This window comes from Prunus mume, linkage group LG2 (assembly GCF_029339155.1).
Source record: "Prunus mume cultivar Tortuosa linkage group LG2, ASM2933915v1, whole genome shotgun sequence".
NCBI classification, from domain to species: domain Eukaryota; kingdom Viridiplantae; phylum Streptophyta; class Magnoliopsida; order Rosales; family Rosaceae; genus Prunus; species Prunus mume.
In genome coordinates, this window is record NC_142699.1 from 21,497,017 (window position 1) to 21,523,586 (window position 26,570).

At 37.5% G+C, this 26,570-nt stretch overlaps 3 protein-coding genes and 1 pseudogene across 6 annotated transcripts; all 4 read right to left on the reverse strand.

The window, feature by feature from the left end:
• Positions 1-831: 831 nt before the first annotated feature.
• Positions 832-12,435, reverse strand: UMAMIT36 (nodulin MtN21 /EamA-like transporter family protein). Of its 2 annotated transcripts, none has more exons than XM_089044806.1 (8): positions 11,662-12,435; positions 11,479-11,553; positions 10,492-10,608; positions 10,110-10,377; positions 9,808-9,972; positions 9,562-9,713; positions 9,209-9,434; positions 832-1,768 (listed from the first exon to the last, which is right to left on the reverse strand). In XM_089044806.1, the coding sequence occupies exons 1-7, from the start codon at positions 11,862-11,864 to the stop codon at positions 9,275-9,277; spliced, it is 1,140 nt and encodes a 379-aa protein (XP_088900932.1). In that variant the 5' UTR covers positions 11,865-12,435; the 3' UTR covers positions 832-1,768; positions 9,209-9,274. The 2 variants fall into 2 exon arrangements, with proteins under 2 accessions (XP_088900932.1, XP_088900931.1); XM_089044805.1 differs by lacking the exon at positions 832-1,768 and adding an exon at positions 8,917-9,112.
• A 132-nt stretch (positions 12,436-12,567) lies between these two features.
• Positions 12,568-15,862, reverse strand: LOC103321715 (WAT1-related protein At3g28050-like). 2 transcript variants are annotated; one of them, XM_089044811.1, is made up of 8 exons: positions 15,521-15,858; positions 15,343-15,405; positions 15,073-15,186; positions 14,491-14,725; positions 14,239-14,397; positions 13,984-14,135; positions 13,639-13,845; positions 12,568-12,889 (listed from the first exon to the last, which is right to left on the reverse strand). In XM_089044811.1, the coding sequence occupies exons 1-7, from the start codon at positions 15,697-15,699 to the stop codon at positions 13,692-13,694; spliced, it is 1,056 nt and encodes a 351-aa protein (XP_088900937.1). In that variant the 5' UTR covers positions 15,700-15,858; the 3' UTR covers positions 12,568-12,889; positions 13,639-13,691. The 2 variants fall into 2 exon arrangements, with proteins under 2 accessions (XP_088900937.1, XP_088900938.1); XM_089044812.1 differs by lacking the exon at positions 14,239-14,397 and having other exon boundaries at positions 15,521-15,862.
• Positions 15,863-16,111: 249 nt separating this feature from the next.
• Positions 16,112-23,392, reverse strand: LOC103321745 (uncharacterized; annotated as a pseudogene).
• A 544-nt stretch (positions 23,393-23,936) lies between these two features.
• On the reverse strand, positions 23,937-26,429 carry LOC103321716 (WAT1-related protein At5g40240-like). Of its 2 annotated transcripts, none has more exons than XM_008223542.2 (7): positions 25,796-26,429; positions 25,632-25,694; positions 25,399-25,512; positions 25,002-25,239; positions 24,753-24,911; positions 24,401-24,552; positions 23,937-24,210 (listed from the first exon to the last, which is right to left on the reverse strand). In XM_008223542.2, the coding sequence occupies exons 1-7, from the start codon at positions 26,104-26,106 to the stop codon at positions 24,063-24,065; spliced, it is 1,185 nt and encodes a 394-aa protein (XP_008221764.2). In that variant the 5' UTR covers positions 26,107-26,429; the 3' UTR covers positions 23,937-24,062. The 2 variants fall into 2 exon arrangements, with proteins under 2 accessions (XP_008221764.2, XP_088900930.1); XM_089044804.1 differs by having other exon boundaries at positions 23,983-24,210; positions 24,776-24,911.
• Between the last annotated feature and the right edge of the window lie 141 nt (positions 26,430-26,570).

Below are 26,570 nucleotides of genomic sequence, written 5' to 3' on the forward strand. Positions count from 1 at the left end.
GCTCGATACAAGCCATGATGTGTAAGTCCCACATCGGAGAATACATGTTGTGATGTTTTAGACAACCTACAAAACATAGATTATTTCGGACACACATTATACTTGCAAGTGCACGAACCATTGGTAGTAAGCTTTTGTAAGTGCGAGGTCAATCCCACATAGATTGGATCGCTTAATTCTATTCGATTTCCTAGTTGAAATAAGAAAAGAAAAAGAAAGAAAAACACAATTACAAAGTCACACAACTCTAAGGCTAAAATCACACTTTAAACAAACAACACACATGGGGGGTTTGAATTGAAAAACTAAATTCTAGAGACACCTATGAAAAGAAATGCTAACTAAGAAGATTAACAAATCTGAAAAATAAAATGTAATTTAAGAGAACTAACACTAGAACACTATGAAGCCATCCCTACACTTCTACTCATGTTATTGAATACTCAAAGCAAAAGAACTATAGACACATTGATGACAATGTTTGCAATCAAGATCGGGTTTAGTGGCTTTAGGCGTATTGATTCTCTCTAAAATAAGTAAGGTGCGTGGCTAGTGCTACAATACTCATGCTTCCCATACACTCGATATAGATGTGCTTAGTACTTCGATTTAACCATATCAGGAAACCCATTGAGATTGAAGAGAATATGAACATCACAAAGAACCCTAATAACATGGTGTTTACCTTAGTCATTCAAGAAACCAATTCACATAAAGATCACTTAGAAATGATTCAATCATTTGTTGCTAATTAGAATATGTGTTCTTGGGTATCTTACACAACTTCTCAACTATAGCTAGATGCATGCAATCTAAGGTGAGCAATCAAAGGAAGCAAACACATAGCATATGATTAATTCAGTGAAAGTGAATTCATAAAAAAACATCTAGAAAATCATAAACTCAAAGCATCAGAACAATAGTAATCATGTTTAGGGCTTCAACCTAAGCCCTAGAAAAAGAAGAAGTTACATTGAAATTAAGAAAATACAAGAAAAAAATCAAATGAAAGAAACTAAAAACAAGGAGGAGAAACAGAATTGCATTATCAACCGCTTGGATCCTTGCCTTATGGCTCCCCATGATTCTCTCCAATTATCATGCCATTGTCCCCTATTTGGTGCCTAAAAACTGCACCTCTACTCTCTTTGGTGCCCAAGAATTGCACACCCTTCCATCTACCGTGCTTGCCCTATTATAGCAAAAGGAATGGATCACTCAATCTTAAAATAATCAAGCAAGTAGCCCACCAATGCATTTCTTTATCATCTTCTTTTCCTTTCTTACTGTACGTGCGACGCTTCCTCCTCTCTTTTGATGTGGCTGACTTCCATTGATTTTCCTTTCTATCTCCACGTGGTGTTGTCTTCAATCCTTGTCAACTCACATTTGCATATAAAGATACACCTTTTACCTAAAGTCTTTGACTATTGTCTCCTTCTTGTCTTCTTCCCATCATGAGATTGGACTTTTAAATTCATTAAGAGGCTCCCTTTTGTCTCGGAAAATCCCATTTCAACAAGGTAAATTATTGTTACCAAATGGTATGGTAACAAGTGGACATAAGATGACATCAAGTGGAGGTAAAACTGGCCCAAAACAGATTTCCAGAGTTAGCATCAATACTAGATCGGTTTGGGAGGTTATACTTGTTCAATGGAGCTAAATTTTAGATATGTTGTGGTTGATACCCATTGGAACAAGTTTTAAGAAGAACTTCACTGCATCCAAGCACTGGATCATAATGATCCACGGTCAAGAAGTTGGCCTACGAAAATGAGTAAAAACAGATTTTATATTTAATAATGTATTTTTAGCTCACATTCATTTCAATCAAGGTAAAATCTATAAAAACACAAAAAGAAAGTAAAAAACTATAAAATGTCAAGAACTAACTCAAAATATTGGGTGAATCACATGATAAATCATGTATAAAAATGAACCCAACAATACAACAATAATCTACAGTTTAAATATAGCTGGTCCACTCCTAATTGCACGGAGGTCTTTTGTGATAAACCCCCATACCTAGAGGTCTATTGAGCCTAACCAACCTAAGGATTGGACCTAGGTGGTTAAGGTGGGGAAAATATTGGTGCATGGTTTGGATGGGTAGTGGACTCTTATCAGGCCTGTTAGTACAACAATTGTTATCAGAACTTGGTTCGGCTAAGACACACTTTGTTCAAGGTGGAGCCATTGACAAGTTCAAGAAAGCGACTCAAGCAAAAATTCCTAAACTGGCAAAGAAAGGTGGAGCGCACTAGTGGAGCAAGGATCAAGACAATTCTGGGTGTAGGTGAAGCAAGGCCTTTTAGCAAGGCTCAAGAAAATCATTTTTGGAAGACCTGGAGTTGCGGGGGCTCTCTATTGAAAAGTGCAGATGTTGTGAAATGGCAAGTTAAGGTGGGGACAATGTCGATGCATGGTTTGGACAGGTAGTGGACTCCTATTGGGCACGTTGGTGCAACACGTGGTATCAATAGCCTAGGTCAGCATCATGTATTGGTTTAGGCCCAAGTAATTTTACAAATTTAAGAGCGGAGCTGTGTTGACGATGGCGGGCAACATGAAGACACCATAACCAGTGACGAGTGTGAAGGTCGAGTTGAAGCTGTTCACTGGCAAGGAGAACTTCACGTTTTGGCAAAAGAGGATGAAGTACGTCCTTAAGCAGCAAGAACTCATCGTAGTCTTGGCAAGGAAGGGAAAGAAGTTGAAAACCATCTGACTTAGATGAGCTTGCTAAAAGATTCATCGAACATTATCTCACGGATGACATTTTGTGTAATTCGATGGAAGACATCGTAAAGCAGACTTGGGAGAAAATTGAAAAGATGTTTGCTTCAAAATCATTGTCCAACAAGTTTTTCTTGAAGGATGAGCTTCACTCTCTAAAGATAGAGAATGGCTCAAACATGATGGAGCATCTTAGCGCCTTTAATAGGCATATTGCAGACTTGCAAAGGTTGGATGAAGTTTATAAGTCGGAAGACAAGGCTGTGATGTTGTTGACATCCGTGCCTCCGTCTTATGAGCACTTCTGCACTACACTTATGTTCGGCAAGAGAATTCTGAAGTGTGAAGAAGTGATGCAAGACATCCTAATGCATCACCGGATGGTTCAACATTCCAAAGAAGGCTCTCAAAGTGAAGGTCTCATGGCAAGGACTGGAGGGCAGGGTTGTTCAAGCAAGCATGGGGGCAAGTCAAGCAATGACGAAAATTCTAGTTCCGGGGACAATGAAGGGGATTCGAGTGTGGGTATACGGTCGAAAGTTCATGTCACACCTCAAAATCGAGACACGTGATAGCATCACGTACCTTGAGGATCCCTAAAATATAACACATATGTCCTAGGGTTTATACTCCTAAGATTCCCAAAATATGCTAAGCCGTTTTAATTAAATAAAATGGGTTGGATTAGAGTTGTTAATAACAACGGAAAAAATGAATAAAACATTATACAAACTTTATTGATTAGAAACCGACTCTAGAGGTCGAGGAAGAGTATTAGTAACCTCAAAAAGTTATTTCACAAACCATAAAGATTAAATACACACCAACCCATCGAAAATTTATACAGAGGTAGGAAATGAACAAGAAGCACCCTCAACTATTCAGAAAGGAAACCACGACTTGTCAGAGATGATGAGATACAAGAACCAAAGTGTTAACAGGTTTAGGAATAGCACCAAGTGACTTTCAAGGACTGTAATCTACATGGAAAAGTAGGGGTGTGCATCACATACATTCATCTGCCCATTAGGGGGCTCCCGGCCATGTTTGAAAATAGATAGTGAAATGACATAATAGTGTTTAGGAAAAACAATGAAAACAATATGCATAACACAAACCATTTTCCATATAAATACAAGATCCAAAATAGTTGGCATGCTCACACAACTTTCGCAAACTTTTTTCGAGCACCCAAATATGCTCGTGTGACAACCGATCCTTAAAGGCCAACTACCCCTACCAGAAATAAAAAAGTATAACCAACTTACCTAGTACGGTAGCGAGAGTATCCATTTATCGGCTACACCTCATCATCTAAACCTTACACAAGGGTATTGGTAAAGTCTATCTGCCCCTCTAAAGGTTAGGGAATCTAAACCTAGGGAAGTCGTTATGCCCCCTTCACCCTCAGGTCGTCGAGGATAATGCCCGCACACGTATACCCTCCAAAAATTTGGAAATTCAAGGCCAAGCATCCATAAAACCAAACAATATGGCATAAAAAACAATGCATCTTTTGCACATAACAGTATTTACTATGTCATACATATACATAAAAAATACGAGTCCCAGAGTGAATCCCTCTACTTGGAATTCCAAGCTCAAGCTTGACTTGCCCTCCGCACCTTCGAACTTAAACTGGTTACTCTTGAGCAATTGAATCATAATCCAAGATTTAGAAACATTACGAAAAATCAATTGTACTTTAGTGCTTAAACTTAATCCAAATTACATCTTAGTCCTTATAAGTCCTTAAAGTTTCTAGTAATTGCAAAAATAGTCCTTGTACTTTCTGAAAAGTCCAAAAATGTCAGAATAGTCCTTGAAGTTCCATCTCTAGTCCAAAAAATCACAGTACGGTAAAGTTAAAGTCTAAATACTAACAGGTTATACACATGGACTAGAGGAATAGGTATAATTTGGTTCAAGAATTTTAGTGGAAGGAAAATGATAAAAAGATTATCCAATTTGATTAGATTTCAAATGGACATAGTAACGATATATGGTGTAAATTTAAGGAATCACTTAAAAATTACCCAGTTAATAGTACGAATTGAGTATTTGAAAAATTGAAATTAGGCAGAGTAACATTTAGGAAATAAAAATATGGAATTAAAAAGAAGAGAATATAAGGTAGTCAGTAGAGATGGCCTCGATCAGAGTAACGATGAATAGTGACATTTGATGTGAATAGTACACTATGAATAGCGACTTCCCGAAATGGATAGGAAACGACTGATATTACGTACGGTAAGTGAATAGTAGATTTTGAATGAATATTAATGTGATGGAATAGTATATGAGGTGAATAGTGTTTGGGATGAATAGTAACTCCGAAGAATGCCAGAAACAAAACTCTAATAGAGGAGAAGGAGAGCAAGATAGAAAATATGAATTTTCTGTATGAAGGAAAATGAGAGATGGGAGGGGAATTTATAGAATTCCTTGACGGAATATTTAATTCAAAGACCCATATTAAAAAAAAGAGTTTTTGATCAGGTGAAGGAAGGTACATGATAGCTTCAAGATGGATGGTCTAGATGCATTCCCAATAACCAATCCAAAGACCTAGATCAAGCCAAAAATCTTTGATTTTGATCTACGGTCCAGATTTGATCTAGAATCAAATCAATGGCTTAGATGAGATAAATTCACGGAATAATACCGTACACCCTAGTCAACCTACGAATAGTAGTCCGAGTCAAAGTCTTCCGTTTTGTTCAACCAATCAAGTGTTGACATGTGGCATGGTGATGTGTTCCAACCAATCAGAAAATTCCATGTGTCAAATCTATTTTCTTTTCCTATTTTCCAAATTTGAAAATTCACTAAAAATACTTCCAAGTTTCTCAAAATTATCTGAAAAATACCACAAGCTCGTAACAACGTCTACTAATTTTCTATTAAATCAGAACACCAAAATTATAACTTCATATTTTTGGAATTAAGTTATTCTCAAACATAATGGCAATGTTTACTTGGAAAAAAAAAGCCACTTACCTCAAAATGGACCGTGCAATTTTTACTGTGTGCGTAAAAATATTCTGGAATTTTTTAGGGTCTCACAATTCAGGTGCAACAAACGTGTGAACTGGTTGTGATATCGATGACGAACTTTTGACAGTTATGGATAAAGGGCGTAATTGGGAAGTCGTGGCAAATTCTTCGGGTAAGTTTTCTACTTTAGTTTGGATTCTAGATTCCACTTGTTCATTTCATGTGTATTGAAATAGGATGAAGTTTGATACATATGAAGAAAAGAAGGGTAGCAAGATTTCATTGGGAGACAAAACAAGTTGTGATGTATTTGGTGTGGGAATAATGAAGATCAAGACGCAAGATGCTGTACTTAGGAGCCTTAGTGAGGTAAGGCATGTACCGACACCAAGAATGAATCTTATTTCCCTTGACCCTCTAAATAGAGAAGGGTACTTATACAAGGCCAAAGAAGGGAAGCTCTTAATTGCACAAGGTTTGGTGGTGATGATGAGGGGGGAGATTCAATCTAACAAAGTTTATAAGTTTTTTTTTTTTGGAGGGGGGGGTCAAGGAGTCGGTGCAACAAAATGAAGCTATAGGTTCACTTAAGACTAGTTGGGTAGTTGGGTAAGGAAGGTTAATTAAGGTTGTATGATTAACAGTTTATGATCAAAGGCGCTTGATTTCAAAGGTGTATTGGTAGCAGTGCCAGAGAACAAGGTCCATAAAGGTGAAGTCAAGATAAGAGATGATGGGGAGAACGTTGTTTGGTTAGTAACAACCGAAAAACTACTTCTTACCAAGGTGGTCATAGAAGGGACTACAAGGCAGGTAGAGTTTGATACAAAGGTTTAAGAAAATGGGCGTGAATAACAAACTCTCAAAGGGGTTCTACTTGAGGTGAAGCCTTCATCACAAGCAAAGTTTGAGCCTAAGGAATCCATCAAACCATCCCCAGATTTTGGATGGTGGACAAAGAAGATTTAACTATGTTTAAGAGTGCTTTGAGGAGCATGAAGTGAGAAAGTTGGATAGGTGCTTTCATGAAACAAGAGCAAAGTTGGTGGCTACATGGGGATTTATAGAACAAGGGTTAGTATGCGATTTGTCTATCAAGGAAGGCAAGATTCTGCTTACACTTAAAACAATGTCATTAATATATTATACAAGTTAACTTTTGCTTTCCAAGTTTACCCTTATTAAATGTATTCAATTTATCCAAAAAAATTTCACAACTTTCTTATCATATTATTATTATTTTTTTTAAATGTCAATTTTTTAATAAAGAAAATGTCTGCTTTTTTTTTTTAAAAAAAAAAGAAGAAGAAGGAAATGTCCCTTTTTTTTTTAAACAAGAAGGACCCTTTTTTTTTTCCTATCTAAACCCTTTGTGTTAAAAAAAAGAAGAAGGGACATTTCCTCTTAAAAGCAGATATTTTCTTTATAAAAAATAATTGACGTTAGAAAAAAATTAATAAGATGGTAAGAAAGTTGTGAATTTTTTTGGATAAATTGTATACATTTAATAAGGGCAAACTTGGAAAGCAAAAGTTAATTTGTATAATATATTAATGACATTGTTTTAAGTGTAAGGAGAATGACACATGTTAAGCAAAAAAAGGGAGAAGGTTCAAAGGAGAAGGTTAGAGAGAAGGTTGCTAGCATTCCTCAACTCACAAAGGGGTTCTACTTGAGGTGAAGCCCTCATCACAAGCAAAGTTCGAGCCTAAGGAATCTATCAAACCATCCCCATATTTTGGATGGTGGACAAAGAAGATTTAACTACGTTTAAGAGTGCTTTGAGGAGCATGAAGCGGGAAAGTTGGATAGGTGCTTTCATGAAACAAGAGCAAAGTTGGTGGCTACATGGGGATTTATAGAACAAGGGTTGGTATGCGATTTGCCTATCAAGGAAGGCAAGGAGTAAGGAGTTTTGCATAGGGGATCTCTCTTCTACACAAGAGGTCTGGGTAGCCCAAGTTTAGCTTGGGTGGAGCACCTTCTCACCTAAGGTGCATTGAGGCAAGAGGTTTCTTGTCATGGTGGACCTCCTAAAAAGTACTAGAACAGTTTCCAAGAGGTTGACGACGTTCTAGGGGTCAAAAATTGTTCATGGGTGATTAATGGTTAGCCAAGGTGGAGATTGTTGTGTTTTGGCTCACCATAGATGCGAGATGGGAAGAGGAAACAAAGGGATGCAAGGAAGGAGAAGAAGTTGCAATAAGGCAACAACAGAATAGGCAACCGGTCGCTTTGGCCATGTAACCGGTTGGTTTTGGCCGATGCTCTTGTTGGCGTCTCTGTCTCCAATGAGGGGTCGCTCATTCCTAGAGGCCGGTCGCCACGTGAACAATGTCGCACGTATGTTTGATGTTTTGGCGTGTTTTGACGAGCTTCTCCCATTATTTTGGGGTTTTCTAGCCTAATTTAATAGGGTTTTAGTTTCCTACTCTAGGTAACTTGTAGCAAAAGTCCTATGCATCTCTATCTCCAATGAGAGGTTGCTCATTCCTAGAGACCGGTCGCCACGTGAACAATGTTGCACGTATGTTTGATGTTTTGGCGTGTTTTGACGAGCTTCTCCCATTATTTTGGGGTTTTCTAGCCTAATTTAATAGGGTTTTAGTTTCCTACTCTAGGTAACTTGTAGCAAAAGTCGTATGCATTATAAATAGGACTTTTAGGGCTAGGTTAATTTATAAGAGAGAGACACAAGAGAGCTAAGGTTCTTGTGAGAGCTAAGGGGGTTCAAGTTGTAACCAAATTGTTCTTACATACTAGTGAATTTCTCGGGTGATTACCAAGAGAACATAGGCACAAGGCCGAACATCTATAAATCTTTGTGTTCTTGTGTGTTTGTTTTTTCTCTTCGGTGTGTGTGTGTTTTATTCTCAAAAGGGGTTTATATGTGTGTCATCGCATAATCTATCAATGACAATGTCTAGGAGTGTTTCTGCACAATAGAACCTGGGTCTGATATGATCTGATATGATATTTAGGATGCTCAAGATTCATGACATCCAATGTGGATCAAATGTTGAACCTGAAAATCACTCATAATAAACCCATCATCGTACAAATAATTTTTGTCAAGACAATCATCACTTTCTTCACTTCAGTAAAACGGTTTTTGTCAAAACTCTAACATCAGTTAATTACATTCAAACAAATCATAACACTAATAAGACAGAAAAAGGATGAATTTAAGACACCCTTTGCTATAATTTCATTGCTTTTCTTTCCGTACACTCACATTATCCAATAACATTCAGGTACAAAATATAGACCATACCACCATCATCACCATATTCATAAAAAAGAAAAAGAATAAAAGAATGATGCATGTTCCCTTGTAATTATCAGATATAAAGCTTGATGAAATGATCTCGAAACCCTGCATATATATATATGCTACAATGTATCAGACGAAAGGTAAAGGCAATAAATATGTACAAAATGATCTGATATGCAATTTGAGTTTGAGACTTACTAGTGAGAATGCTAGGAGCCTTCTTTCTTCTCAAGGCTCAAGCTTTCCCTTCTGTTTGAGATTAATCTATACATTATTTTCTTCTTGCAAGAGAGGGACTTTCCTCTCAGAATTAGGTTCCAGCCTCTCATCAACACATTGTTGGTCTTGCTGCCCTTCATCTTCTCTGATTTGTCCCCATGATATTGCAAAATACCCCATTCCAATTACTACTGATCCTATCACACTGCAAAAACAAAAATAAAAAGGAAACCAATGTGTTTATTTTGGTCAGCATTTAGCCCTTGAGCTCTGCCTTAAGTTCTCATATGTCTAGAGGAAATAGATTGGAAGACAAATTTCTAATAAATTACCTTCCATAGTGCAGACTATTTGCAGATAAGCTGACACCAAAAATGGTAGCAAAAACAATCCCAAATGGCTTGAACAGCGGCACATAGTATGGACCCTTCATGCTCATGCACCAATTGTGAACCCGGCTTCGAACTAGACCCCCAAAAAGTGCCTACAACAGAGCATATATGCAAAGTCTTGTGTGACATACAGCGAAGTTGATCAACTTAATTAATAGCTATGTTATGTGCTAATCAATTACTTACTGTTAAAATAATGAGAAGGGGCTCCATGTTGAGTTTTAATCTCCAAGCACTTGGGTTTCTTTCTAAGAACAAGGATAATATTGCGCTCTGTATTGTCCCAAGCAAGCTATAAAAAGTTACCACTTCCATTGCATCCACTTCCGGATATAGTTTCATGGTTCCCAGCTAAGTAACCAATTAGAGATTGAACAAGTAAAAACAAGAGGACAAAAAAAAACAAGTGTAGGAGATTAAAGAGATTATATGGAGAAGTGATTATTCGTCAACCATAATCACTCCCAAACAAGCCGTTAATTAATTACCTGAATGATGTTCCATACTGAGACAGATAAAGAAGCAGATGCCAGTAAAATGCCACCCACAACCCAATGTTCCGTTGGTTCTGAGGAGAAGACCAAAAGTGCTTTCTGTGCTAAGACTTGAAGTTGCTTCCCAGGTGAAGAAGAAACTGAAGATGTTCTTATATATGCACCCTTGTAGAGTTCAACCGCTACTGCCCCAGTGATTGATATTATCGTCCCACTTACTTTGGCCTGGAAGTTGGAGCTTCTCCAATCTAGCCTTGTCCTTCTGTAGAGATAATTTGGGTTAATTTAAAGCAGCACCTTTCTCTCTCTTTAATGGTAAAAAATGTTAAAACATTAGATGATGAAAGGAACAAGTTGAGTTGAGGGAAGAATTAACCTGAGAATGATGGAGAGCAGGAAGGAAAAAGTTGGGATCATTAGGCCCATGGCACACACAAGAATTGGAGAACTGTAACTTAGGCCTAGGAATCCAAGGTTCTGAGATATTGTTATCCTACAAAGAGAGAATTAAAGTAAGTATTGCTACAAGAACATTTTTTTTTATATTTTTATATTTATATTTTTATTGAAACATTACTTGAAGGTTGAGAATATGGATGAACATCTTTTCATTAGGACTATTTTCCTAAATTAGAAGGAGCATCCAAAAGCATAATGCCTGGGACTAATCAAAGAAGAAGCCCAACAAAGACTTGGTACTTTGGGCTTGGATAGAGTTGGAGAAACAAAATGATGGGTATGATTGCAAATTTACTTTGGGTTTGAAACTTGGAATTTAATTGACCTCTCTGTTTTCTAGGCCAGGAGATTCAGGGAAGGAAATTTATTTTTTATTTTAAAAAAAATGAGTAAATGAGGATTCAGATAAAAAAAAAAAAAAAGGAAGAAGAACAAAAGAAGAGCAGGCAAAAATTTGAGAACTTATTTATTTTTGAAACTAGGCTAAAATTGGTATTAATGATGATATTGGGGTGTTAGGCCACTTAATTAAGGCAATGTGCACGTCATTTTGTATCCAAGCTTGATTCCCCTCCTATTATATTATAGTAGTCTAAAATATCAATTTGTAAAAAAATAAAATACTTAAAATGAAATGTTTGTTGAATATTACATAACCCAAAAATTGATGAACGTATTGACAATTTGCAATGTTGCCCTTCAACTAACAGAAAGACTAGGCCCACCACCATACTATAGCAGAATATTCTGAGGCTTCTTGTTGGGGTCAACTCGAGAATCCATGGATTCAGGGTGAATGGTATCCTTTTCCCTTGGGAGAGGGAGAGGGTGGAGACATAGGTGTTTAAAGTTTACGTTACGTAAAAGCCTATGAGAAGAGATGAAATGAGAAGAACAAACCGACCCTGTTAAACCCAAGAAGAAGCATCGCACGAACAGATTCAAGCTGAAGAGTGACTGTTCTCTTCTGCCTCCGTTTCTGCAGTAAATTCACGAGAAAAAGAAGAACAAGTTACAAACCAAGTATGTGTTTGTGTGTGTTTGTGAGAGAGAGAGAGAGAGAGAGAGAGGTAGAAAGAAAGAGAACCTGGGGCAGTGAAAGATGAAAGAATAGAGGAGGAGGATGAGAGAGGAAAGGGAGTGGGTGTAGAGGACAAATACAAAAGGGCTCATGCCATCAACTTGCATGACAGTTTTTGCCCAAATGGTTAATATTATGGTACAACCTTCCATTGTCACCATAACCGAAAACGGCACCGCTTCCCATAGCCGAACACTTCTCATCCACATCACTTGTGATCACTTCTCTTAATTTGCATGTATGTACATAATATGTAAGAAGAAAGGAAGAACAAGAACAAGCAGCAGCAGCAGAAGAAGAAGACTGTATATGTTTTGATTCTCTTTCTCTATATATTTATGGAGCAACAATAAAAGAGGGAGAGGGAGGGCAACCCTTGGGGAAATGAAGCAGCTACTTGACAAGGAGAAGTAGCTACTCGGATATATTATACATTTCGAATTATTATTAATGGCAGCTAAGGAGGCTGACCTTTGTGGGGCAAAGGTTTGTTGGACATATTGCTTTCGTTTTTGGCCCAAACTTGGCTACATGTTTGCCATTCATTCGTCCCTCACTCTAATATTTGTTTTTAGTGCTCCCCAACTGAGCAACTCTATTACTAATATGTTGTTTGGTGGGCTTATGACTCTTTTTCAAAGCTAGAAATTATGTTTGCAGTTAAATAATTTAGAACCACAGGCTGAAAATGAAAGCTCTGTCTTACTTGGGATTTTCCAGTAACATCTTCAACCACCTTACCAGTTTATAGTATTACTTCATAGCTTCTTAGGCAAGTATTTGTGCTGCTTTGGATGGAATTTCATGCCAGCTTTTGTTACTATTAGCATATTTCCAGGATGAAATTCCTGTTTCAGTGAATATGTTCATCTTCCCAAATGACCCTGCATTTCAATTTTAACTCACCCAGTATTGGATGTATGAAAAGCTCTTGATATTGATTATAATATTCTTATATTGTATTTGATTACACAGTTGAAAATATGTTCTTCAAGAACTTTGGCCTTTGCCATCATTTTCTCCCCCAATGCCTAATTCCAACATTATTACCTTATTTACCACAAGTAATGAAGGATATCATACATCTAAAAACCAAAGAGAGAGTATATTTCACTTCCAAGCAAAGGAGCTGCTCCTCACTGACATGTTGCTCTTGAGGCAGCTTTGACCCTGCAAACTCAATATTCAACTCATGCAGCTGATATCTTTGATCATGCTCCACATGTTCATGACCCTACATTACATGGAAAATAAACTGTTATTTTCTATTTAATACTTTTCAGAAAATTCTTCCCTCAGGTCTTGGGGCATATTATGAAGATAACTACCAAAACTGACAAACAAAGTTTCTTAAAAAGAATATATATGTGCAGGAAAACATCAAACATAAGTCTCCATATACTCATTGGAAAGTAGACAAGATAATCATCAATTAAGAGTATAACTACAAGTGCATGGACAATATACAATACAGAGAAACTCTACAAATGAATTACAAACGCTTTAGTAGTTTGAAAGGTTCATTAATGGCAAGCCAATAAAACTGCCTCCTCATGCAATGAGGAGCCAGATAGTGCCAGCCAATCCAACTTGAATCGTCTTTTGAAATTTCTACTCTCTCTTGGACATTATTTAAAATGAAACAGATGCATTATAACATGTAGTAACAATGAGCACAACATACTTCTCATGGTATTTGCACAAACTTGCAACCATGCTCAGTTTGCACCAACAAACTGCCTTTGGATGTATGCAGGATTACCAGGAAAAAGAAAAAAGAGTAGAAGAAATCTTTGTGCCAAATGATTGCCTTGACTTGGACAATATCAAATGGTTGTTCCTTGTCCTGCATTACTTAGGGTGACTAATTCCCAACAAGCATGGCCTGAGGAAAACAACTCCCACAATAACCAATCCCAGTTTTCAAAAATGATGGAAAGGGTAGCATTTTAAAAGAACTAAGACAAAAGCAACAGAGAGTACCCATGTTTTTTGGCAAGAGAGACCACACAGGGCGATGTACTGCATAGAAACTTCTATATTTCTTCAATATGGCTCTGCAATAGAGGGACCCGTTGTCTACTTGATGCCACACTCCTTGCTCCTGTATCATCATCCATCTTCTCTTCTTTTGATTTTCCCCACATCACAGAATAAAATCCAATGACAATAACAATTGCTCCTATCAAACTGCAGCATTCAGAAAATGTAAACTAAGATGTTGAATTAATGACCTTTAGGATTTTTCAACAGGAACAAAATTGGTGCTGCTCCAAAGTCGGCATTTTGATATGGTATTTATGGGGAAAAAAATGAGAGAAACCGTACCTTCCAAGGTAGAAAGTATCTCCTAAGAAGGTGACACCAACGAAAACTGTAATGACAATCCCCAAAGGCTTGAATATAGCTACAAAAACAGGCCCTGTCCTATGAAGGCACCAAGTAGATACACCAACCTGGAATGCTGAGCCAAAGACTCCCTGCAAGAGTAGAATTTAAAGTTTGAGTATCGTAGGTTGATGTTTGAGAAAATATTTCAATGCAATAGGTATATACATGGTTTGGATTTGGTAATCTAATTACCGAGTATAGAACAGCGATCAACCTGATTTTAGGCTTCAATTCCCATGCACTTAGGTCTCTTTCTACAGTCAAAGAGACTACTACAGATTGAATAGCCACAAAGAAGCAATAATAAAATACCATAATCAGCTCTGCGGGGTATTTCTTTAGAACTGATGCCTGAAACATAGACGAGGAATAGTAACTAGTCTTAATTTTCTAACCAAACTCCACACTTTCACGACAGATTTAATTAAATTTTACAGATTTCACCTGTACTATAAGCCAAGATGAGGCCAACACACAATTAAGCGCAATGCACACTCCTCCAAGGACCCAGTTTGACTGTTCCGAGAAAAGTTGGTTATGAGACAATATATCAGTTGAGGATGTCATCAGAAGTGGGGGGCCCTTGTAAAGAGTAACAATGAAAGCCCCTGAAATTGAAACTATTGTTCCCAAGGTTTTAGCAAGGCTACTGGAGCTTCTCCCATCAATTCTTTCCATTCTGAAATTACCCAGTTGAATGAATTTAGAAACAGGTGACAGTCAAAGATTACCAGTTTACCAGTGTCTCAAAATTGCACTGTACAACTCTTATCTGGAATGAGAGAAAAGCTCATCAGCTGAAATTCTCATTGGAAACAAGAAAGCAAGATAATTGAACTATTTACATGGTTCTTTTACAGAGACCTCTAGAAACAGAACAGGTAAAAGCAATGTCATGGTCCTCATGGATACATCACTAGAAAAAAAAAAAAACCTAAGGTTCAGGATTCATTAACAAAAGTGAAATAGGTAATCATAGAGGGTAGTCACAATTTGCAGTGTGAGTAAATAAGAGGAGGGCATGACCTAAAGATGACTGCCAGTATAAAGGTAAAAGCTGGAATGAGGTTGAGCATAGCCGTGCTTAGAGTAGGAGAGCTCAAATTAATCCCAGCATATCCAAAAAACTGCGCCATGAATCTGCAAAACGCTAATATCAATCAAACCCACTAAACAGAATCCGCTAAAAACACTCCAACGAATTAACAGCGTCAAATGTGCACACAATACCACCCCCAAAATGCAACCTTTAATTTCCTATGTGGGATTTTATTACAGATGAAAATCGTAACTTACCCAATTAGACCAAGCAAGAAGAACCAACAGAGGGTAGAGAAAGTGAGAGGAGGACGTTCGGATCTACCAAAAACATAAGAGCAAAGAAAGGAATTACTTTTGTGATCAAAGTAGGAAATTATAGTAAAAACAAAATCTTTGGTTTCTGGGTAGTTCACAAAGAGTAAGATTCAATCACCTGTGGAAGGCTAAGGAAATTGGGAGGAGGATAAGGGCTGCAAGAGCGTTTGAGTAGCAGAGAAAGATGAGGTTGCTCATGCCATTAGACATGGCTACTTTGCTCACTATAATTAGCCCAGCTTGTGCACTCTCAGCCAACACCATCCCAACTATTGGTAGTGCTGCAACCTTCCCCATGGCTCTGTTTTTCTTCTTCTTCTTCTTCTTGTTTTTGGTTCTTCAATCTCAGAGCCAGAATTCAGAGACTCAAACTCGTCTCTTGGAAAGTTTTAAATCGTGAATTTGGAACTCAACTTCGATGCCCCACCATATGCAGACATGTAGTTGGTAGAAGCCTAAAGCCTAGAGGGAGTCAAATAATGTGAAGAAGAGTGAAGACAAACGAAGATGAATATTCCAAGTGATTAAAAATTGATTGAATGGCACCACTTGGGTCGCCCAATTGCATGTTATCTTCAAGCCGGTAGGCTAAAAACTATTGTTTTATATACACGGTTCGTTTGTATTGCATCATTTTATGTCTACTGTGAGTCACGGCCGCCACTATAGGCTGGAAGGAAACACGTGCAAGAATTCTTCGATGCATAATGTTGGCTAGGTTCATAAGAGCCCAACAATATACAACCATTTACAATCTTCCGTTGTTTTTTTTTTGTCTAAGGAAAGAAAAACCCGGAAGGAAGGGACAAGAGCCCAAGTTGTGAGATTCAGTAGCTTTCTATAATTTGAAATGTTCCACTAGAATTTCACACTTCTTTCCTTCATGTTTACATTGAGAAAACTCTATTATACAACAATGTATACTATCATCACTTCCTTTAACTGTTAGGATATAAAGTGATAACCACCGTTGAGGATCTTTCCCCTGAGAATATAAAGCAATAATCACCGTTGGATCTGCAATGTATCCCATACATCGTCGTTGTATGGTGTACGTTGACGTCATATCTACAAAGAAGACTTCTGCACTACTGCTCTTGTATATTGTTTGGTAGCAGAGGGACCTTATTTCGGCCTAATGATTCGACCAGCTTCTCTTCTATGGCCTTCCCCCACATCATCGCATAAAATCCAATAACAATTATGAGTGCACCAATCAAACTGCAAAATTGTTCCAAAATTTTCAATAAGAATTCTTTCTTAATCATGAACCAGACTTCTTAACAGGCCAAAAACTTTGTGAACCAGCTGTAGCTTTCACTAACTTCAATTATTCAATCAAACAAAGATTAGAATTTACTTCAGCCTGAAGTTTACTATTCTTTTGCCCCTCCACAACCTCCCACTTAATTAATAAAGACTAAAGATGACAGCAACAAGTTACAACAAACACTTGAATAGCACAAGTGACAAGGTTGAAACAAATGAGAAGAACAATATTTATACCTTCCAAGATAGACTGAATCTCCCAAAAAGATGACACCCACGATCACGCTAAAAACTATTCCAAGAGGCTTGAACATAGAACAGAAAAAAGCTCCAGCCTTCCACACGCACCAAGTGATCAAACTGTAGCGAAGAACGCTCGAAACAATACCCTATATATGATGATCTTGCAAAAAGAATTTAATTGCATCCACCAGTATACTTGATGAATTATGAAAAATCTTTCAAATTCAAAACATGATAGGGTAGCTATTCTCTTACAGCGTATAAAATAGCAATCAGCCCCATATCCAGCCTTGGCTCCCAGGCACTTGCATCTCCAACTGCAACTAAAGAAACTGCTGCAGACTGAATGGTTGCTGTTTGAACCAATAATGGAAAAAGCCCAAAATTGGTCCTCATTCATATTTGAGAAATCCAGGCCCAACTCACTGAGCAGAATTTCTTTTGAGGGCTTAAATGGACCAAGAATTTGATTTGATTAACAAGGCCCATGGTCCATTATTGAAGTCAGACTGTGACCCAGCAAAAGAGTGAAAGGGGAACAACCTTTCTTGCACAGAATGCACGTGATATGGGGGAAGAAATTATGATAAAATAAAAATATTTTATCTTTCACTCAGAGAGCCAAAACAGGACAACCACAAGGCCAACTTGGAGACTTTCGATATAGGCAATTTAATTCGCAAGAAGATAAAAACTTGCAATGATGTTGTGGGATCCCAACATTCCTTTTGTCTACTCATCACTAGCGCATTCAAGCCATCAGTCCTCACGGCAGGGATCGAGGACTCTCTCTCCAAACGAGACTCAACGTCTATAAACAAAAAACAACCCTCAAAGCTTTCAAAACAGCCAACTCAGTACTCAGATTATCCAGTCAACAACTCCAGCGATCATCTTCTTTATTGCTACGCCAAACACTTGGTATGATTTAGATTTATTAGCATCACTGCTAATCCTTTCTAGATACTGTACTAAAAGTGTTAATTTCTTATATGAACGTCTGCAGTGTTCAGCGTTACGAAGTTTGTATTACGTTCAAAGCTTGTAGCATTTCATATCTCTGTTCACCAGCCATCATAATAAAAAGAAGTCTGCATACCAGATCTCATATAGTACCAATCAGGGTCATATGGAGCAAGCTCCTTGAATGAACCAGTCTTCACAATATCCGTTCAGTCAGGAAGCTCAATCTTTAACAAATCAAGAAAAACCAAAATTGACCCATATAATAGATCCAATGAATCCCACCAACGCAGCCTCCCATTTCAAGTTTTTTCCCTAAGGGCATTGTCAACATGGGTCCTCCTGAAACTGAACACAAAGTCTTTCCCTCTCACCCACCTAGACTAACTCCCAATCAAATTTAATACACAAACTATCAGAAATTTCTATGTTGCAGAACCAAAACTGAACCTAAATTATCTAAGCTTGCAATATCTGCATCCCTACATTATTACATACACGACTAATACTGACAAAATACGTATACAAATACATAAGGAGAGGGAGGGAGAGAGACTGACTTTGCCAGAGCGTTTCAGGTGAGCAGCGTAGGCCTTGACGAACACATGAGGAGACACGTCTTCTACTGTTCTTGCCGAGGGAGAGACGAGAGGGAGGCTTGGATTGAACTTGGAGAGGAGCGAAATGGTGGAGCTCACTGAGGCTTGGTGGCTCTGCGACTGCAATTGAAGCATATTTCTTTTTCCATAACAGCAAAAGACGTTTAACCCCAAAAAAAACAAAAAAGACGACCTAATTGCAGCATTTTCACCCTTAATTTCACTGGCATCCTCTGTTCCAATTAGTGGAAAACCAGAGGACAGCTGACCCTTTGAAGGTTATAAAAGCTGCAGCGCTAACTCATTTTCCAAAATTTGTTTTTGAATATGAAAGTCCTTGTCACTTCTTCAAGTGTAGCCACTCAAGCTGTAGATTTGATTATCCTATTTCTCACCAACTCTTGTGATTAGATTATCCCATTCTACTTGGTTTCATACGAAATCAACTATAAACAGAAAGTTTAATATCTTTAGTAATAGCCATGCACATATTCGCTGAGTAGTGGTCCCCAAGTTCAAATCATTCATACTATCAGAAAAAAGCAGAACCTGAAAATGATGGCAAGTTTGAAAGTGAATGCTGGGATGAGGTTAAGCATGGCCGTGGCAAGCATGGGAGAGCTGTATGCTATGCCGATATTTCCAAATATCTGGGATGAACATCTGCATGGAGTAAGTAAAACAAATTCAAATGACCTCTACCTTTCTCCAGAATATGTGCATCAATAAGAACAAAAGAACAACAAAAAAAAGGTCTCTAAAAGAGTGAAGTTGCTTGTTACCAACCCAAACAGGGCAAGCATGAAGATTCTGCAAAGTATGGAGAGGGTAAGTAGAGGGCGCTCTGATCTGCATATAGACCAGAAATTCAAAGTGACAAGAAAAAAAAAGACAGTAATGTCACACTTTATTCACCATACTGTAAAATAAATATATAAATGAAAGAAAGAGAGGAATTATATGTAACCTGTGGAAGATGAGGGAAGAAGAATGAGAGCGGAGAGGGCATTGGCGTAGATGACGATGATGTATTTGTTGGTCCCTTTGGACATGGCTGCTTTGTTCAGCATCATACTCCCAGTCTGAGCCATAATCGCCACCACCATTCTAATAAATGGCAGAAATTTATCCATGCTCGTCCTTCCTCTCTCTCTCTCTCTCTCTCTCTCTGACACACACAGAGTCACAAACACAGGTACACATGCAGAAGAATGCACATCCATGTTATTTATTTTGTCATAATCATTTTCCTGAATTATGGATGTGGGTTATTATTGATGGTTCCTAAACCACTTGGCCTGTTTCAATTCTTTCCCCACGTACTTAATTTTGTTGTAGTGGAAGAAATGCATGGTTGGTATTTTTGCAATAGTCAATTCTCTTTCATTGTCAAAAGTATTATTGGATGCAATGCAAGATATATTTTTCATAGAGCATTCTATGTGCAACCATGTAGATATTTTTCTGAGCAACGCTACAAGCATATGCTTTATTCGCACTGCATTCTGTACTTATGAATTATTTTTTTTATTTGAACCCATGAATTATTTTTTTTATTTGAACCCAAGAACCTTCCATGTACTGACTTAACAAAACAGAAGAAGAAGAACTAAACCAACTATTTGCAAGTAAATTCTTTTTTCTTTTAAATGAAATGACAGCACTCATTCTATATTTGGAAATGCATAACATATTTTTCTTTTGATAGATGGAAATGCTTAACATATATATATATACTAAAACACATCAAAATTACAAAGACGTCTAAGACCATGGTTTCTATACAAGACAAATCTGTGTCTCTTGTGTCTAATTTTGCACTTTGCAGCAGGGGGGGTTGCTTTCAGATAATGATTCTGACCACTACCCTTCTCCACTGTCCTCATGCAGTTTCTCTTCTCTGGCCTTACCCCATATCACAGCATCAAAGCCAGTGATAATTACAGCTGCTCCAATCAAGCTGCAGTAAGATTTTGATTACTTCTTATGTACCATGGGCAAAAAAAGAAGAAGATAGTATTTAGTACAAGTTGAAAAGCTACACCATCATCTACTACATTTTAGCTAACTGCATCAAGTATTGCATTCAAAAAGGCATATATCACATTGAACTCAGAGGTATCTTGCACAATCAAATCAGTCAACAAAATACAGAGAACAAAATACAGAGAAATATGTATTCATACCTTCTGAGATGCAGAGCTTGTCCCAGAAAAATTACATCAATGACATCTGCGACAACAACAGCAAGGGGCTTGAACATAGAAACATACACAGGTCCTGTTCTCAGCAGGCACCATACTGATACGTAAAGCAGTCCCAACAACCGCCTACATTTTCCAAATTGTACCCCATGATACATACTCACCACTTCACAGTAAACAAAAAATTAGGCCAAAGTTCAAGGTCAAAGTAGATTTGTGCCTTAAACTAATTCTGAGTCAAGGATGCTGGAGGTCCAATTTCTTTTTTTTAACTACCCAAAAACAAAGTGGGGTTGTGTTCTCCACATCGATTTTGTTCCTTCCAAGAGATGGAACTATGTTTTTCTACTATGTTTTTCTTTGTTCTGCCTTTGTTGTTTGATTGCATATTTTATCTCGTTGTTCTCTTGTAATCCTAGTGGTGTAACGAAACAGTAATCAAACTAGGATAGCTCTAAACTATGATACATGCTTGAGCCTCGTCCAGTTCAGGTTTTCCATCCTAATTAATCACATAAAATCATGGGTGACATGGAGAACAATTATTTTATCCTCAACTTAACATAAGAAAAATTATTATTATTATGTTTTTAGCCTCAACTCAAATACTCAAACGCCTGACAGATAGAAAGAAGTAGGAACTACAAATTCAGAAATTAGAAGCCTGAATAGTAAGGCAAGTATGAATGTAAAGGCTGGAATGAGATTGAGCATGGCTGTGTTAAGCGTAGCAGAGGCGTAATTTAAACCAGCAAGTCCCATTACCTATGCAGAAGTTCTATACAGAATGAGGATTAAATTAGCAGAGTATCGTAACCCCAGCTTGAGCACACTCAGCCATCATCATCCCTACTATAGGTAGTGCTTCAACTTTCGCCATGACTCTGCTTTTCTCTTCAATCCCAGAACCAGAATTTACACAACCACTTTCTATCAAACTCGTCAAATAATTCAGAATTTCAACTCTCACTTTTTCATTCATCATTGCTTAGGTGTGTGTTTGTTTGTCTAACTTTGCTCGCCACTTGGTTTTTACTATTTATTAAATACACTGTTTTCACCTTTTCTTTTCTTTCTAAGATAAAAGAAAAACATTGTTTCAATTTTCTTTCAAGCATTGTCCTGTTTTTACTATTTGTGAGAGATATTCGGACTTAAAATCTTCTTTATAAAATGAAGGAAATATTATTGGACTAAAACTTAGTCAGTGGTCAAATGATAAGTTGAATGCTGAAACTCCTTTTGCATTTCAATTAGTTGTCTGCTGCATCGTTCTAGTCCAAAAAATGTTCAAAAAATCGACATTATAAACTTTAAACTTAGTGAGTTGAGATATTTCAAGTGTGTTTTCATATGCAATCCCGAGTTTCTACAATTAAAAATTGTGTATTTATTTACATTTCATTACATTAAAAGTTTAGAACCATTTTAATAATCACATGACACAAACAACAGAGAACCTGCCTTGTTATTTACATAAGATACTTGTGCAGTTGTGCTTCTCTTGTATATTGTTTTGTATCCCAACGACCTTCCCCACCAACCAAACTGAAAACTTTTGGACTAATTATCATTAATTAATTTGCTAACAAGAAGTCTTTCTTAATCATAAATCTGCAGACTTGTACTGGGCCCTCACTAATTGAGGGTACCTGGTACCCCAATTCTCTTACATGATTATGTACTTGTCGTCGTTTCTGATTATTTATAAGTTTAACCAAATGCTTCAATAACACGAATTACAATTGTACGTACCTTCCAAGATAGAATGGATCTCCCAAAAAGATGGCACTCATGATGATCACACCAAATATAATTCCAAGAGGCTTGAACATAGAACAAAAAAGAGCTCCAGCCTTCCACACCCACCGGTGGTTAAAGTGTAACGGAGAATGGTTGAAACAATTGCCTATATGATGAGATATGATAAACACTTGAAAAGCACAAGTGAGAAGGTTGAAACAAACCAGATGACCAATATTTATACCTTCCAAGATAGACTGAATCTCCCAAAAAGATGACACCCATGATCACACTAAAAATTATTCCAAGAGGCTTGAACAAAGAACAAAAAAGCTCCAGCCTTCCACACGCACCAAGTGATCAAACTGTAGCGAAGAACGCTCAAAACAATACCCTATATATGGTGATCATGCAAAAAGAATTTAATTGCATCTACAAGTATCCTTTATGAACTATGAAAAATCTTTCAGCTCCAAAACATGACAGGGTTGCTATTTGCTTACAGCATATAAAATAGAAATCAGCCCCACATCCAGCCTTAGCTCCCCAGCACTTGCATCTCTAACTGCAACTAATGTAAATGCTGCAGATATGGTTGTGAATAAGCATTGGTAAAAGACTATGAACACCACTGCTGGGTACTTCTTAACGACAAATGCCTGCAAACATTTGCTTGTTCTTTACTTTCAGCTCTAGAAAGGGTAATTGAGTTGATAATAGGCCTAGTTACCTGCATAATGTACCATAAAGAAGTTGCGAAGGCTTCAGCTGCAAGAAAAAGCCCTCCCAGAATCCAGTTTGATTGTTATGAGAAAAAGGAGTTGATTGGGTGAATTGGAGAGTGATGATGATAGCAGTATGATTGGCAGGCCTTTGTAGAATGTTACCACAAATGCTCCTGTGATTGAGACTATGGTTCCAGAAACTTTTGCTTGGCTGCTTGAGCTTCTGCAGTGCACCTTTTCCATCCTCAATCACCCATTTCAAACAATTGAAGCATATTTTTTCTTACATAACAACAAAGAGGACCTAATTGCAGTATTTTCACTCGCATCTTCTGTAACAATTAGTGGAAAACTGGAGGACAGCTGACCCTTGGAAATTTCAACTAGACTGAGGTTATAAAAGCTGCTGCTATAAGTCATTTTTGAAAATTTTGTTTTTGAATATGAAAGTCCTTGTCACTTGTTCAAATGTAGCCAATCAAGCTGTGGATTAGACTATCCTATTTCTCTTCTCACCAACTCATGGGATAAGATTATCCCATTCTACTTAGTTTCATAAGAAATCAACTATAAAGGGAAAGTTTAATATCTTTAGTCATAGTCATGCACATATATTCGCTGAGTAGGGGTCCCCAAGTTCAAATTACTCTTACTATCAGAAAAAAGCAGAACCTGAAAATGATGGCAAGTATGAAAGTAAATGCTGGGGATTAGGTTAAGCATGGCCGTGGCAAGCGTGGGAGAACTGTATGCTATACAGATATTTCCAAATATCTGATATGAACATCTGCACGGAAATGCTCAACATATTTTTCTTTTGATGGATGGAAATGCTTAACATAAATCACATCAAATTGCACATCAAAATTACAAAGACGTCAAAGACCATGGTTTCTATACAAGACAAATCTGTCTTATTTTGCACTTTGCAGCAGGGGGGTGCTTTCAGATGATGATTCTGACCACTGCCCTTCTCCACTGTCCTCATGCAACTTCTCTTCTCTGGCCTTACCCCATATCACAGCATAAAAGCCAGTGATAATCACAGCTGCTCCAACCAAGCTGCAGTAAGATTTTGATTACTTTTTATGCACTATTGGCAAATAAAAAAGATGGTATTCAGTACAAGTTGAAAAGCTACACCATCATCTACTACATTTTAGCAAATTGCATCAAGTATATCACATTGAACTCAGAGGTATTTTGCACAATCAGATCAGTCAACAAAATACAGAGAATTATGTGTTCATACCTTCCGAGATGCAGAGCTTGTCCCAGAAAAATTACATCAATGACATCTGCGACAACAACAGCAAGGGGCTTGAACATAGAAACATATACAGCTCCTGTTCTCTGCAGGCACCATGCTACCGCACAGGTACGTAACGCAGTCCCAACAACCGCCTACATTTTCCAAATTGTACCCCATGTTACATACTCACCACTTCACAACAAACAGGAGTAAACAAAAAATTAGGCCAAAGTTCAAGGTCAAAGTAGATTTATGCCTTCAACTAATTCTTACTCATTTCCTAATTCCAATTTTTGTATAATTGGAGTTAGAACATGAAATCAGAACATTGAGACGGTAATTATTTCCTTACTGAGTATAAAACTGCAAACAAACCAATATCGGGTTTTAAACTCCAAGCACTTAAGTCTTTTACTAGTATCAGTGAGGCTAATGCAGATTGTATGGTCACAAAGAAGCAGTAGAAGGAGACTAAGATCAGCACTGCAGGGTACTTCTTAAGGATTAAGGCCTGCAAAAAGAAAAAAGGGTCCTATTTAATTAGCTAGAAGCCTAGTACTTGTACAAACTCACCACCAATATAAATATTAAATCGAATTACCTGCAGAATAATCCATAATGAGGACATGAATGCCTCAGCGGCTAGGAGTGATCCTCCAAGGACCCAATTTGATTTTGGTGAGAAGAGAAATGGACCACTCAACGGGTCAGAAGACAAGCGTTGGTGGATCACTGCTGGGCCCTTGTAGAAAGTCACAACAAATGCCCCTGTAATTGATACTACAGCTCCAACAGACTTAGCTTGGCTGCTTGAGCTCCTCCAGTTCAGCTTTTCCATCCTAATTAATCACATAAAATCATGGGTGACTTGGAGAACAATTTTATCCTCAACTTAGCATAAGAAAAATTATTATTATTACGTTTTTGGTCTCAACTCAATTACTCAAACGCCTGATAGATAGAAAGAAGTAGGAACTACAAATTGAGAAATTAGAAACCTGAATAGTAAGGCAAGTATGAATGTAAAGGCTGGAATGAGATTGAGCATGGCTGTGTTAAGCGTAGCAGAGGCGTAGTTTAAACCAGCAAGTCCCATTAACTGTGCAGAAGTTCTATACATAATGAGGATTAAATTAGCTGCAAAGTGGAAAAGCGCAAGACAAGTCGAAAATTGAGTAGTACGTACAACTTGAACCTCTTCGAAAATAAAAACAAGGTCTTTTTTACAAACCCAATAAAGCCAAGTAAGAAGAAGCTGAAGATGATGTAGAAGCTGAGCGGAGGACGCTCTAATCTGCCATTAAATGAAGAGTCAGATATATATTATAAACATGCAGGGGAATGTAGTTTCAAAATGTATAAACAGTGTGAAAGAAACAGAGAAGGAAATGAGACCTGTGAAAGATGAAGGAGGAAGGGGTAAGGATGAGAGTGGAGAGAGCATTAGAGTAGACAACAAGAGTATATTCACTCAGTCCGCTGCTCATGGCTTCTTTGTTCAATATCATACTAGTCACCTGAGCAAGAACTGCCATCACCAGTGCCACAAAAGCCACTGAAATTCCCTTCCCCATGCCAAGAAGGAAAAAAAAACCCAGAAAAACCTGTGTGTGCTTGTGTGTGTGTGTTTCTGTAAGCATGCACCTTGTGTTGTGCCTTGTGACATATACAAACAAAAGGGACCACGGCTTCACAGTTGAAAGCATGCAAGTTTGACACTGAAGCTATTGATATCTGTCATGATTGTCTTTCAGGCCCAACTGGCTTAAGGCGCATGAAAATTGATACCTGATGGTATAGTTGGTTTCTTTGTCAAATTATTCGTTGCCAGTTCTAGTTAGGTGGTGTGATTATGTATTTACTTGTAAAAAACGCAATTATCTTAATTTTTAGGTTAAGTTATTGGTTCCATTTAGGCAGGCAAACGTTTTTACATTTTTGAATTGATAAAATTTGAAAATGCATCAACTAGAAACAGAGGAATTCCATTTCCATTAGGCATAAACAGAGGACTTCTGCAGTTGTGCTTCTCTTGTATCTTGCTTTAGATTTTTTTTTCTAAAATCTGAACTCAACCCAGATCTAGCAATATTTTCAGCATATATAATTCATAATACCCATCAATATCAGCCTACAAGAGCCTGCATTTCAATTGCACAATTTGAAGTAC

Excerpts from the sequence above, each read along its gene's own strand:
- LOC103321715 (XM_089044811.1), bottom strand. The coding sequence starts at position 15,699 with ATGGGGAAGGTTGCAGCACTACCAATAGTTGGGATGGTGTTGGCTGAG. Across the intron at positions 14,726-15,072 it reads ATACTGGCAGTCATCTTTAG|AATGGAAAGAATTGATGGGA; the intron begins GTCATGCCCTCC and ends GGGTAATTTCAG. Across the intron at positions 14,136-14,238 it reads TGATCGCTGTTCTATACTCG|GGAGTCTTTGGCTCAGCATT; the intron begins GTAATTAGATTA and ends CTACTCTTGCAG.
- UMAMIT36 (XM_089044806.1), bottom strand. The coding sequence starts at position 11,864 with ATGTGGATGAGAAGTGTTCGGCTATGGGAAGCGGTGCCGTTTTCGGTT. Across the intron at positions 9,714-9,807 it reads CCCTTCTCATTATTTTAACA|GCACTTTTTGGGGGTCTAGT; the intron begins GTAAGTAATTGA and ends GCTCTGTTGTAG. Across the intron at positions 9,435-9,561 it reads AATAGTCTGCACTATGGAAG|TGTGATAGGATCAGTAGTAA; the intron begins GTAATTTATTAG and ends TTGTTTTTGCAG.
- LOC103321716 (XM_008223542.2), bottom strand. The coding sequence starts at position 26,106 with ATGCTTTCAACTGTGAAGCCGTGGTCCCTTTTGTTTGTATATGTCACA. Across the intron at positions 25,513-25,631 it reads TTCTTACTTGGCTTTATTGG|AACTTCTGCACAGTTAATGG; the intron begins GTTTGTAAAAAA and ends CATTATGTATAG. Across the intron at positions 25,240-25,398 it reads ATACTTGCCTTACTATTCAG|GATGGAAAAGCTGAACTGGA; the intron begins GTTTCTAATTTC and ends GTGATTAATTAG.